This window comes from Pieris brassicae, chromosome 5 (genome assembly GCF_905147105.1).
Source record: "Pieris brassicae chromosome 5, ilPieBrab1.1, whole genome shotgun sequence".
In the NCBI taxonomy this organism is placed as follows: Eukaryota; Metazoa; Arthropoda; class Insecta; order Lepidoptera; family Pieridae; genus Pieris; species Pieris brassicae.
This window is the reverse complement of record NC_059669.1, coordinates 17569235-17584117: the sequence shown is the minus strand read 5'-3', so window position 1 is coordinate 17584117 and position 14883 is coordinate 17569235. Positions and strand designations below refer to the sequence as shown.

Below are 14883 nucleotides of genomic sequence, written 5' to 3'. Positions count from 1 at the left end.
TTAATATCTTTGTCAATACAAAAGTGTTATCAATAAAAATTCCTAAAGCATATCTCTTTTACTTAGTATACTTTAAGCAGACAAAATTATTCAAATATTGGCAACTCACCGTTACTTTCAGCCTTGATTTCCTCACTCTTAATATGCGGCGTGTGCGGTGTATGTGGGGTATGAGGTGTATGAGGGGTGCGGGGTGTCCGGGGCGAAGGGGGTTGCGCGGGCGCCGCGGCAGGAGGAGACGCCGCACGCAGTAGGGGCACTAGGGACTGCCAGGGAAACACGCTGCCATTGACCCCACTTGTGGATACTGTGACAATATAAATACATTTGTTACCGTCACCATTGTTCGTACTAATACCATTATTCAGTTCTACTAAACAAACAACACTAATTCTACTGTGTTGCGAAAGAACAATTACTTATTAATTTACGGGTTATTAAAATCTTTTTTTAAATGTTCATTTAGAATTATTCCAATGTCCGAAACATAAACAAACCAAGTTTTTTTAGGACACGTGACGTCTTCATCTTGTGTTCAAATATCAAATAATAATATCTCCAAAAAAATACCTGTCTTTATATTTTACTTACACTTTTCATTAGTACAAAAATAAGATTAGAATAATAGTCAATTTCACAATGAAATATAAAGTTAATTTGATGTTTAAAAATATATCGAAAGCTTTCAACGAATATTAAAGATACATTTTTAACTCATGTAAAAATCCAAAGTACAACGTAAAACTACTTTTTACTTACCAATGATAGCTGTGTGTGGGTTAGGAGCTGGTAATACGGGTAACAGCTGACTGGGGTGGACGATAACTGCACTACTATTCACATTATTTACCTGCATATCAAATAAATTTTTCAGATTTACATTTTAAAAAATAAATATAAACTAAAAGGCATTTTATATGGGTCAAACAATAACAATGGTCAAACGTTTAATTTGAATTATAATATAATGACACTATCGATATATTTATATGTTCGCAGAGTGAATTGTGTAAATGATGTGTTTAATATTATATACGTATTTTAATTATTTAATGTTTCTCGACATTATCGTATTGGCATAGTCTGTATAATGTATGTATGTATTTCTGTAATAAATAAATAACTAGACGTTAGCTAACGCTCAGTATGGGGACGAATAAAAATAGTGATGTTGCTTCATTACTCGAAAAAATATTTTCCATGTTTTTTTTTACAATATAAGTAAGTTTAAATTGATAAAAGTATTGTAAACAAAAGCTACAAAGAGTATTACAAAACACTAGTTCTTGCCAGTTACATCTGTAGACGTTGAAAAATCATTTTCATGTGTAAAATTGTTTTTTACAAGCATAAACATACTTCAAAAATAAATGATAATAAAATCATTAATTTCACATTTATTTCAAAAATACTACAGCTTACTCACTAACATATCAAGATATATGTTAAGAGTTAACTGAGCTTAGATAACGGGGGTTTAATTATAACTTTTAAAAATAAGATTAATCTGTTTTATCCAATAAAATATAAACCCGGGGGCAAACGGGCAGGAGGCTTACCTGATGTTAAGTGATACCGCCGCCCATGGATACTCAATGCCAGTGGGCTCGCGAGTGTATATATGTACGTATACGTAGATGGGAGATAGGCTCATACAAATTATGTCAATGCAGTGACAACAGACAACACAGTTCAATTATATTATTTTCAGTAACAACGTCTAATAAAAAATCACAAAAATGCTGAAATACTTTAATACTATTATTATTTATTTTTACTGAGTATTAGATTCTTATTTATTTTTTACGACTGAGGCGCAAAGTAGCTGCTGTGGTGTCTGGCAGAATGATCAGCGCTGTGGAACAACTCTGCTCCTCAGCCTAATGCTGAGCCAGGGACAATTACAACAACAGCACACACGCATTACACAATTAAACCTTTTTCTTAAAAAAAATTGTTATCTCTCTATTATTTATTATACTCTTTGATTATTGTTATTTTATGTGTTTCTGTGTGTGTGTTTTGTTGGAAATAAATGAAATGTTATGTTATGAAAAAAACTTTTTGAACGGATTAAAGCTATGTATTATTATTAAAAACTTATAATTATTTACATGATTCTAAATAATATTTTTTCCGACGTTTCGCGTGCTTTTCAGCGTGCGTGTTCACGGTGACAATAATACATAGCTTTAATCCGTTCAAAAAGTGTTTCTCTTAAGACAATACTATGTTATGTTAAATACGTACATGGTCGCAATTGTCTAGTCCCCTTGGTTCGGACTCGGGCTCGTTAAGCGGCATTGCTAGCTGATGCGCTTTGTGATCTATCTGTAACCAGACATGACTTAACAGTACATCTAGTTGCATGGACTAAGTTTAAGCATATTTATTTTAAAAAGCCTGGCTTATTTAGAGACAATTCCTATAGACCAAGAGCTAATGAAACCTACGATTGAGTAATTCTTAGGATAATGAGTAGATGCTAAGTACGATAAGCATCGCCTTGCGTACATAAGCACTGCCCGTATATTATATATTAGTGAAAACTGTCATCAATTACTACCATATTTATAGATGGTTCCATCAAACCTAGGCAATGCTCGGTATTGTTATTTAATTACTTTAACGTTGTAACATACGTTCGTGTTAAAGATAAGAACTTTGGAAATACTTCTAAGTCTTAAAAAATCAAAGCAGGAAGGAAAAATAAGTCTGAAAGAGGTCAGTCTGTACAATAAAAATAAAAATTATAACTAAATGATATTAGTATGCTTGAAAGGGTTCAAAGAAAAGCCACGAAAATGATCAGGTCAATTAGTAACAAATCTTATAATGAGCTTCTGAAAGCACTCGACCTTACTGATGTAGGAAGTAGGCGATTAAGAGGAAATCTCATTGAAACCTATAAAATCCTCACAGGCCACTATACTGTTCCAGGAATTGAGAAGCTCTTCTTTAAAATTAAAATACACATTTGAGGGGTAGTTCTTAAAAACTGAAGACCACTCAATATAACACAAATTCCCTAAAGAACTTTCTTCCAATCCGAGTAGTGGCCGACTAGAATAGGCTTCCGGAAAGTGTAATTAGTAAACCCTCTTTGAACTCTTTTAAAAATAGGTTGGATAGTTTCTCCAAATATACACACACTATCAGCTTATTAAGCTATCAGCTTATTAAGCTGATAGTGTGTTTATGTACATAATAATAATAAACTTACTTGCATAGTTTCCGTCGGCTCGTTCTTAATCAGCACGATTTTCTTCTCGATACTGTTCTGCGGTATCACGTAGTAACGTTTCACCGAATCCCTTGAATCTGTGTCCAGCAGGGACACGAGACGCGCCTGTAAAGGGGCCGGTTTGACAATTCTCTTCTCGTCCATTCGAGCCTCGGAGAGTTCTATGGGACGTGGGTCAGCACGGTGACCATCCGTTTGTGGGACGGAGTGATCGTCGTCGTCGTACTCCGAGACTCGTCTATTCTGAAAATTTTCATGGTTACCCGGCGACGTCATCTCTTCGCGTCGATACTGAAATCAAATTCACTTTTTTATTATGATTTACATAATTTTTATCATGCCTCTCTCAATTAAGACGATTACGAATTTACATTAATTAAAAAACAACTATATTGGCATAACGTCTTGTGTTCGATTCTCGGTGAAATAATTTTTTTTTGTTACAGGAGGCAAACGGGCAGGAAGCTCATCTAATGTTAAGTGATACCACCTGCCATGGATACTAGCAATGCCAGAAGGCTCGCAAACGCGCTGCCGGCCTTTGAAGAATGGGTATCCTCTTGAATTTCCTTTTTTATCGCGAGTTGGTTTGTTTGTTTGTCCTTAGGAGTATTCACATATTTTAATATTTTAGTTTAATTTCTGTAAAAATTGTTAAGTGTTGTTTTAATTTTTCACCTGAATATCATGCAATCCATTCCTCAAATGTTGACCCCGATACATGTCTATGTCCATGCCATTTGCCGGAATACTTCTTTGCAAGACCAAATTGTGTGGTTCATCTTTTCTTATATTTGACAAACTTTGGTTCATACTGATTGAAATAGAGTGATTCGGGGTCGAATTCAGGGGCGGTGTGAAGTTTGACTGTATACTGCTGGGTATATTGATACCGGATGACTGTATACTTATAATATTCGATTGGGTGGATTGGTTTGGGCCGTTCCGCTCCTGAAATAAGTTTTAATATTGGTTTATTAAATAAATATAAACTTATGAAAAGGTTTAGCGCCTACGCCCTTGTTTTAAGAGACTTTTTTTTTATTTAAATTCTTGTGAATTTCACATTTTCATTGGCCGTGTCCATGCGTCGGGTTGTCTCTCTCCCTAAAATATGGCAAGGGGGCCGATGGCTGACCATGCGTCATACTCGTGAACGGGTGCTACTTGTGGTGACTGGCCGTACTTGAATTCGTGTATGCGGTGATGTTAGTTATTTCGACTATGTATTTGAGTGTTGTTCCCACGAGAATGTAAGTGCGTGCTCCTATTCCACCATGCCTCCTGTTGATAGAGGATCTTTGACAATCTGAGACAAATCTTTGTTTTAAATTTATTTTATTATTATTTATTTCTTAAGATGTCATGTGGAACATGGTGTAATGGTTGCAGCTCCTAACAAATGTTGTGTAATACAAAAAAAATGGCGATTAAAAAGAGTGGCGGAGAGGTTATTGCAAGTTCTTTTCTTCCGTTCTACGTTCGTTTCGCCCTTGATTTGAGAACTGGCAGTAAATGTAAAGCATTTAATGTGTATTTCTTTTTATTTGACGTTCATAACTGTACATTGTGTTACCTATATGAATCAATGATTTTTGACTTTGACTTTGAATAAAGCTACATAAATACATTGAGTCAAAGTGTATTTTACACAAAATATACTTTTGTATTGGCGTATTTTGATGGTTAAAAATGAAAAATGAATAAGCGTCTGGATTTAAACGCATATATGGTTCACATTCAAAATTAAGATAGAATTACCTAATTATATACCTAAATTATTTATATTTAATTTACAAAAAATCTTATGTGGAAGATATAACGCATTGATAACCAACATGTTACTATGTTAAAACTTGACAAATAAATTGAAATTACCTGATATTGATAATGGTAAGTAGGAGCTGGAGATAGTCTAATAACACTTGTGGCGATACCGGCTGGCGAACTCATTCTGCCTGGACGCACCAACTCGGGCCTGTAAAATAAAAAAATATACAATACATGCACGCTTTTAAATAATCATAACTTTTTAGACTTAAAATAAGTTAGTCATGATTCAAATTCACAAAACTTATGATTTCAGTGATTCTCCTTAGAAATTGTTTTAAGTCTGTGACTAAATTTCAAAAGATGCTTTTTGATGGTTATAATAACTTAATAAATTAAAATTATAAATATTTTATTAATACCAAAAGAAGAATAAAACATGTAAATTTATGAAAATATAAATAATACATAATTTGCCTTGTTTAAATCGTGTAAAAGTGTATAAATACATTACCGTATAAGATGGTGTGGAGGCGCTGCAGGCGGTTGTGGTGAGGAAATTGGGACGAAAACGTTATCGCCTACTGGAGACGCTCCCGGACTGCCTGAGCGAGAACTGCCCAGGGAAACTGAACAAACAAATTTTAAACTAAAGTAAAATATTATTATTATTCGGAAATAATATGTTGAAATAATAATAAGCCTTTTTTTCTTATTATTATTATTATAATATGTTTAAAACTTAATATAATCAAATCTAAACGAGGCAACTTTTGTCCGTCTGTCGTACACAAATGCCAGCTTTATATCCTTCCGTAAATAGCTGAAAGAGCAGTGTTGGCCTAGTGGCTTCAGCGTGCAACTCTCATCCCTGAGGTCGTAGGTTCGATCCCCGGCTGTGCACCAATGGATTTTCTTTCTATGTGCGCATTTAACTTTAGCTCGAACGGTGAAGGAAAACGTCGTGAGGAAACCGGCTTGTCTTAGACCCGAAAAGTCGACGGTGTGTGTCGGGCACAGAAGGCTGATCACCTACTTGCCTATTCAATTCATTTGTGAATTGAATAGGCAAGTAGATCATGAAACAGATACAGAAATCTGAGGCCCAGACCTAAAAAAGCTGAAAGAGAATCGGCATGGCAGTTTTGCAAACTATTATTCATTTCACTTATTAACAAAAATATTTTTTTTCGATCGAACTTTAATGACATAAACAGTATTGTCAACATAAAAAGGGTGATTTAGCACCGAAACAACTTAAATCCCACGATAGCATTTCACGCAAAATCTCCCATTTGGTATTGCGCGGTATAAAGACTCAAAGTCGGGGTCGCAATCACTATTAAGGGAGAGCACATGCGTGATCTTTACAAGTATATCAGGTATTTATTGCGAATATATCTAGTACATATATATAATAAAAGAAGATTGTAATCATTTAGTATTACGTAGTTATGTTTGGTTTTGTTAGGGGTTATACAGCCCTTTGTGGGCCTCAGCCTCCTCAAGTACACTACGCCATCGCAATCTATCCAGAGCTTCTCGCTTCCAATTGCGAACCCCTATTGTGTCGAGGTTGTGGTTGTTGTGAGTTCAGTAAGGACCTTGGGGTTCTGTGGTACGCCATTCGGTGCACATATCCCAGCCACTTGAGCCTGTTGATCTTCATAAATTGGATGATGTTGGCGTCGTCTAGGATGTAGCAAATACACCAAACACCGTCGTCGCAAACAAGACCAGATTCTTTGAAGAATCTTCCGCTCGAAAATAAGGAAAGAAATCTCGTCTTTCTTGCTAAGGGGTTCCAGAACCATAAGTGAGCACTGGTCGCAGCAGAGTTTTGTACAGAACAAGCTTGGTATTCTTAATTAAGTTAATAAGCCTAGTGTAGTGATTATAAGTGCAAGTGCGGTAGACACACGAAAATAGTGTCAAAACATCATAGGACATTAAGACTTTTATGACTATTAGTTTAAGCTATTCATTGGTATTGTAGAAAATTAAGTCAACATAATATTACTTATTAGCCATAATTATTGTATAGGCTAGATTGTAATTAATGTAAAATCGTACTCTTTTTTGCGAACTTTATTGTAGGAAAAAACTTTATTCAGTCAAAAGTATTATAATAAAATATGTTTATTATGGAACAGAAGACACAAATATCACTTATTCCACGTCATTAAATTTAAATATGTAGACATCCCGACTCATCGGCAAAGAAGACAGAGGATGTAGGCCGAGAGAAAAGCTCTCGGTACTCTTTTAAAATATCAAATCATCAAACAACACTTAATTAATTAGAAGTAGCCTGTCTAGCACTAGTCCCAGGCTCCTTTATCAACTAGATGATCGTTACAAAGTTAACGTGGTAAGCCTTTTTACACAGCTTTTCTTTAGTACATTTCTTAAATTTATAGCTTGATACAATAAGACGGATAAAAGTGGCCAATTAGATATTGTTATAATGAGGTATCGAGAGAAATACAGAGTTTAACAGTTATTTAAAACTGAGTTCAAAAAAATATTTACCGTTTGCATTTGAGACATAATGAAACGACTCAAATAAACAGCGTAAACACAAAATGAATTTTTCATTATTTTATTTTATTTATTCTATACTAGTAATCTTACACCTAACATAAACATTATAAAACAAATCACTTAATCAAGACAGAAAACCAAAACAGATTACATATATTAACAATATATATATATAAATATTATTTATTTTAGGAAAGATTTATACCAATCGCGCAACAACCTTCTATGTCTAGGCCTCACAGACAGTCTAAAAGACATGTAGGTAACCAACTTGCTATGCCTGACACACACCGTCGACTTTTTAAGTCTAAAGGCGGTTACCTAATTTTTTCCTTCATCGCACGAGTGTTAATGCACATAGACAAAGTTCACTGGTACACAGCCAGGGATGGAACCTACGACCCTACGGATAAGACTCGCACGCTGCAGTCACTAGGCCAACATTGCTAGGAAGTATTGTTTAAAACTCACCCAGCATATTAGCGGCCTCGGTTTCGTCGGGGTCAAAGCGCCCAGCAACGCGATAGTTAGGCGGAGTTGTGTCTGACTCACGAGATGTTTCGTCCCCTTCGATCCCGGTACCACTCGACGATAATGATTTACTGCTACTTCTGAAATACGAATAAAAAATATTTATAGACGTACGTAACGCAACTATGCGCAACAACAACAGTCTACCAACTAACTGTAACTTTGTTTTGCAGGCTCTTAAAGTTGTTTAAGTTTTCATTATGTTTGTTTATTACTATTATTGTTATTTTTTTATCTTTTAGTTTTAGTTATTTTTTTGTGGTTGTTTGTTTAGTTTTTTTCCTTTGATATATTATGTTCTAATGTAATTGATGTGTGCGTGTTGATATACTATAAGTATATGCCGTGTTGTTACTTTACTTTGGTATGCAATTCTTCCTACCCTTAACCTAGTAATAGAAAATTCGATTGATATTTATGACCATGACCATGCATATACACATAAAAATTTCCACTTCAGCTACCGAGAATTAAGTAATTATTAAAACGATTTCAAGGGTCCAAGGGTCCTTATGGCCAATTTAATAAAATTATTTAAAAAAAGATGAAACCGACATAAAATACCAGTTAACATTATGCACAAGCACAACAGGTATATACGCCACGAGTGTGGTGACAGCAAGGAGAGCTCTGACACAATATTATTTCGATTATGATGAATGTACTTCGTAACCTTTAATTGACAAATAAAGTAAATTCTGTTTTTTTCTTTTTGTTGTACAACCAAAATACTTGGCATGTTTCCCTTCTTATTTAAGTGAAGATTTTTAATTGGCTCACAATGTTACATCTATTTCTGTATTATGCTGTAAATCTTCTGAATTTTGAGTGTACGACGAACCAGGATTCAGAAGATAAACCATTTATATGGAAATTGTATTCGTTTTTACAACAAACTACCAAACGAAATTAGAGAATTATTACTGAACAAATTTAAACCTCTCGTTAAACGTAAATTAATCAATAAAGCTATTTATAAATTTGACGAATATTTTAATGATCCTAATCCTTGGGATTGATTTGTTCCAGTTCAAACAATTTGTATGACTTAAAACTTAGCGATTAAAAAGAATGGCGGAAAGTTTATTGCCAGTTCTTCTTGCCCGCTCTACGCCCTTGACTTGCGAACTGATAGTAAATGTAAATTTACAATTAATTTCACATCTTTTCTGACGTTAATAAGTATACTTGTTTACCTATATGTATAAAGTTATTTTGAGTTTGAATAAATAAATACATTTTTTTTCATCTGAAAATGGATTTTAAGTAATATCCCAATTTTCTCATATATCTGTAAAACTTAGTTAATAATATCCATAAAATCAAAATCAGACCATCCCGATAGAACTTTTACTTTCCAAGAAAACTGAGGCTTAACGTACAAACCTAGCGCATAGCTTCCTGCTTAGAATCCTAAATAAATAATATTATCCAATATATATTTCTAGTCAACACAACTAGCCTAAGCTCTTTTTTAAAGTGAGTTAAAATAAGCAACAAAATGAAAATTTTTTGAAAACTAACCTCTGTTGGGGCGTATGTGTGGCGCCCTGCGCAAGCGGCGTATTGGAGGATCTAGGTACACCTCGCAACGATAGATGGCGGGAACAAAAGCCGCGGCGCTGACTCTCCTTTGTGCAGCCGTCCTTTGAACAAAGCCGCCTCCATTGCTTCCCGTTAAACTTCTTACGAATACCCGTTGGTGTGGATACAACATCGCCCTTCTTGTACTTGTGTGGCGTTGCTGCTTGAGATCTGCAAGAAGAAGAAGAAATATTGAGAACGTGGAATATAAGTATTTTAATAGCATTACTAATCAAGCAAGTTTTTTTAATTATTACTTAACTTGAGTATATATAGCCGGTCGTATTACTTCTTAATTTTGTTTATTTATCCAGTTAACCTGGAGGTCCTAACATAGATATCCCGGGACGAGACTAAGCTCCCTAAGAAATACGGTTCCCGTACGTCAAAAGACAATATATTTTTAAAATCTAAATTTAGTTTTTAAACTCAAACTCTACATATCTTTATTCATATAGGTAAACAAGTACACTTATGAACCTCAAAAAGATGTCAAATTAATTGTATATTTACATTTACTACCAGTTCGCACGTCAAGGGCGTAGAGCGGGCAAGAAAAACTGGCAAGAAACTTTCCGCCACTCTTTATAATCGTTAAATGTACACGTTATATCAATCTAGTAAAAGAAAGCATACACACCAACAACAATTCATAACAAGCCGTACTTTTACTTTAAAAAACTGCTAATCAGTAGAAATCCCTCACACGTCCCTAGAGGTTTATAATTACCTGGGTGTAGGCGGTTGAGATCGCGGAGTAAGGCTCCCCTCAATGAGACTCGATGTACTTCCTCGGCTTTGGAGACTGCTGCGTTTACTATTGCTGCAATCTAAAAATACAATTATTATTATTATTACAATTTATAATAGGAGGGTAGGGAGAAAACGAGACGCACGGGCGATAATTGCCGTGTTTGCGACACTTTAAAGACATAAATCTAGTGTGATATATAATTTTGAATTATTTCGGAAAAATCTGTGTTGAGCGGTTGTTTTTTCTAATTATTATTTTAAGATTTGGTTTTATTTTGTTGTGAAGCTATCTGAAATGTTTTCTTCCTTTTTAGCATTGGGAAACGCCTGAAAATTAGATGTTCATTATTGAATGATAAATTAACACATTTGTTTATGTGGTAAACGTTACCACAAACAATAGGTTTGGTAGGAAGACCAAAATCCTCCTGGTAATGATAAGATTTAGTTTAATATATTTTAGTTTTAATTTTTTCTAGTTTAATCGTTTGAGGTTGCGTTTATAAATATCTTAATATGTGCTAATTTGTTTTATTTAATGCTAAAAACCCATAAGAAATTCCTAACCAACACGACACCTTATTCTATAGTTTTTCTAAGACGAATTTATACTTCAGAAATTATCCTTTATACACACACATAAATTCGACATTGTGAATCATTGACGGAGTACAAAGTTTAATTCGTGATAGTTATGGTGTATGAATAACAACAATGTAGTATTTTTTTTTGTTAGTACTAGAATAGTTACCACGGATGACTTATCATCATAAATGATCGGAACATTTTAGACCAGTCTAAAATGTTTTAGATCTATATCAAAATAAATAAAACTATTTAATGGTATTTTAAAGCAGCTGGAGCAGTGTTGGCCTGGTGGCATTTATCAGGAAACACATTAAAAAATCTGGGGCCCAGACTTACAAGGCTTTAGCTCCATTATTTTTTTTTTAAATCGCGGTTACACTTAAGTTAAAAGGTATTTAAAATTTAAAAAACATACCCATATGTGAGGCATCAGTCGGAAACATGATATCCTCCCTTGGCAGGTCATCGTCACTTTCTCCATAATCATCAAATGGCCTAGAACCATTTGAGAGGGCACCAACTGTCACCACTTGCCCTGCACCAGCTAGAGGCGATGACGTGACAAACTCCCCACCGCCCATGGAGTACTGGAAGTTATGAAGAAACCATACATATGTTATACGAAACAATTCATATTGTTCTTGTCGTGTAGTGATAATAAGGGAAGAAAACAGAAAAAAATCCTAACAGTTCATATAGTTCATACTATGTTACATATTATAATTACAGTAACACCTCTTACACAATATGTAACTCATAGATTTTTTATATAACGGGAGGCAATGAGGTAGGAGGCTCATCTGATGTTAAGTGATACTGCCGCCCATGGACACTCTCATTGCCAGAAGGCTCGCAAGCGCGTTTCCGGCCTTTTAAGAATTAAAACACTAATTTCTTGAAGGACTTAGGTCGATTCGACTTAGGTGGGATTGGTTCGGAAATACTTCAAGGAGCGTTCAAGTATTGCGCAACGAATTTTGAGGGGGTCCCTCTTGTAAAACGTTACGCGGGGCAGGGATTGAATTACGCATTATTGTTAATATTATTTTCCACTTTCCAGTACTTTAGACCTCATGATGGTAAGTTTTAGGTATAAAGATTCACTGGGGTTGATCATGAAACGTTTTACTATTGAATACAGAAATGTTACGGCGCGTTTCATGGGGTTAAAGAATCATCGAAAATTGAACATTGAACTTGAAAGCTCCCTCAGTGGGAAGCTGGTTCCACGCTCAGTTCTGGAACCAACGACGATGATGTCATACGTGTGGAATTTCGTATTCTGACTTTCTAATTCTGACAGGGTTTTTGGTGTTATATACATAACGATATGTTTATTTCCTTGAATTTGATTTTATAACTACCATTCTCTTTGTTCTTTCGATCCATCCATCCAACTCACGTGGGTCCCGATGACAATAAGTCATTTATAAGTTCACACACAACATATTATATTTACAGGGTACAGTAATTTGACGAATGCCGATAAGCTCATAGGGTTGCTATTCATCGTTATTTTATCCCTTATAATAATAATGTTTTTTTTTTTTTTTAGTCAGATAAGATACGTCAAAAAAGAAACTATCAATTAAAAATATTTCTTCTGATTTATAAAAACATTGGTATTACTATTAAAACAACAATTATCGATTAAAAATGCGACTAAAACGTTATGAAACTTGCAGTTTATTTTAAAATAATTTATTCACGGGAATACGTTACGAATATAGTTAATAATAACTGAAGGAAATCTTTAATACTATGCAAAACTTACAACCCGTATTCTCCAGTTATTTTTAAGTCATAATAACAGACCACATTACGTAATATGTACATATGGTTTAACCTTGTGGTTAGCAATAATGGGCAAATGCATCCAAACTATATAGATAATTAATAAGGTTATGATCAGCTATTTATGTTTTTGTGCTCGTAACTTAACCAGATTTATAGCGGCAAGATCTCGCATGCATTTTAGTAGAAATAAGTCTAGCAACGACTTCTGCGAATCTCTCAAAATTTATATACTTTAACCGATTAATTTATTACGAGTCAAAATTCGTGACAAATAAGATAAAACCTATGTGTTACCTTTGTCAACAAAAAAATCTAAAATTTATTTCGGCTTGGTCTGTTTGTGATAATTTTATGCAGTGAGGCGAAATTTCCAAGGCAGAATGCTCAATGTGGTACTTACCGGCACACAGGTAGAAACGGGATGTATCCGCAAATGCTGGGGCATCATGGCCGCGTGCGAACCAGCGTCTTCTAACTCGTCAGCCCAGGGTGGCTGCAGGAGACGGATATCCGCTCTTTTCACTTCAACCGTGTCCTTTATACCTTCACCGTCAATGACCTATAAAATAAATTATTGTTAAAACTGAGAGTATTGCTTCTTACATAGCTTAAAACACAAAGTTGGAGTTACAGTAAAACTAAACAACAACAAAAAAAACAGTTAGTCAAAAGAGCACGAGCTGGTCACACAGAATTCGTCATATATTCGTTTCTAAATTGTATTTAAGTTCATTGATAGCGTGTTTGAATAAAATAGAGATTGTGTTCCCAACTGTCAATTATAAAATTGTTGTATATATTTTAAATAATATCGACTGGATCTTAACTTATTACACTAACTTATTTTAATAAAACCCTTTTCGAGTTGTTTTCAGCGTGGTTACAATAATACGATGAAAAGAATGTCCAACCTAAAGATAACCATCAGCATTACGCGAATTACCATTTGATTAAATTAAATAATTATATTTGACTATCTGTGATTCCAATACAATCGAAATTTCACGTTCTGTTTTCTTTCTGTTATTGTTTTCAATTTTGTAATAGACCCATAAAAAATTGTCTTGTACCTGTACACGAATCCTGATAGGCGAATTGTGTATTTCGAACACGTAACCTTCCACAAACACGTTTTGCACACTGTCCCGACTAGCATCAGTCCTAACGACACACGAGGACCCGATAGATATGTGACTTAATTGTGGACTCGCATCACTGATAACGTCATACTTATTTGCACCAAACACATTAACATATTCAATCGCTTCATTTTCCTGTCCATCCAATTCCACTATCACTTTACAACCCTCAGCTTGACGAATGACCCCCGGCGTGTAAATTCCGCGCTGCTTCGCTAGGACTCTGTGATCCCGCCACTCGGATAAGTCTATGTTTGGATAAGATATGTATTCTGTTTGTTTTATCTCGTGCGGTGAGGATCGCACGATTGGCGAAGGTTGGAGCATGGACTGATACGTCGTAGGCGTATATTCCACTGACGGGGCTGACACTTGGATATTAAGATTCCTTTCAGGGAGGCTGTTCATGCAATTCCTCTCTATCTCCTCAAGTTCAGATGGCGCCAATTTCCGTTTCTTCGGCAAATTGCGTATGGGTGCCTGCGTCGGAGTTTGTTGAACGGGCTGAGTACCGTTGGTATTGGGGGTAGTCGGATTTGCCATGGTTATATTTGGGGTTGGATTCGTACTTGATTGTGACAAACTTACTGTTCCCACGCTACTAATCACCGATGCTGGGATCTGAAAATAATACATTTCTAAATGAATATTATTTGATATAAAGAATAATTACAAAATATAACAAAGTAGTATTGTCTTTGGTCAACATAACTTTTACACATTGAAAGAAAACAATTTTTAACCGGAAAAAGTTGGAAAAATGTATATACCTAATGTAACGAGAATTGAAGAGATGTCGATTACGTAAACACGTTTAAAATAGTTTACGATAAGATCTTCAATAACAAGTATTGAAATGTGACACAAAAAGTTATCAAACTTCCATTATATTATTATTTGGCATGTAGCAGTGTTAGCATAGTGGCTTGAAGC

At 34.9% G+C, this 14883-nt stretch overlaps 1 protein-coding gene across 3 annotated transcripts in view; it reads right to left on the bottom strand.

Moving 5' to 3' along the window:
• The window catches only part of LOC123710423 (protein capicua homolog), a 36958-nt gene that overhangs the window by 14036 nt on the left and 8039 nt on the right, over window positions 1-14883 (bottom strand). For all 3 annotated transcript variants that reach the window (XM_045662289.1, XM_045662291.1, XM_045662290.1), the window contains exons 3-15: window positions 13882-14571; window positions 13212-13370; window positions 11430-11601; window positions 10404-10503; window positions 9614-9844; window positions 8030-8169; window positions 5529-5643; window positions 5123-5222; window positions 3923-4195; window positions 3224-3535; window positions 2251-2331; window positions 760-850; window positions 110-307 (exon numbers count right to left, since the gene is read on the bottom strand). In XM_045662289.1, the coding sequence (XP_045518245.1) occupies window positions 110-307; window positions 760-850; window positions 2251-2331; window positions 3224-3535; window positions 3923-4195; window positions 5123-5222; window positions 5529-5643; window positions 8030-8169; window positions 9614-9844; window positions 10404-10503; window positions 11430-11601; window positions 13212-13370; window positions 13882-14571 (2662 nt within the window). The remainder of the gene's footprint in view (window positions 1-109; window positions 308-759; window positions 851-2250; window positions 2332-3223; window positions 3536-3922; window positions 4196-5122; window positions 5223-5528; window positions 5644-8029; window positions 8170-9613; window positions 9845-10403; window positions 10504-11429; window positions 11602-13211; window positions 13371-13881; window positions 14572-14883) is intronic.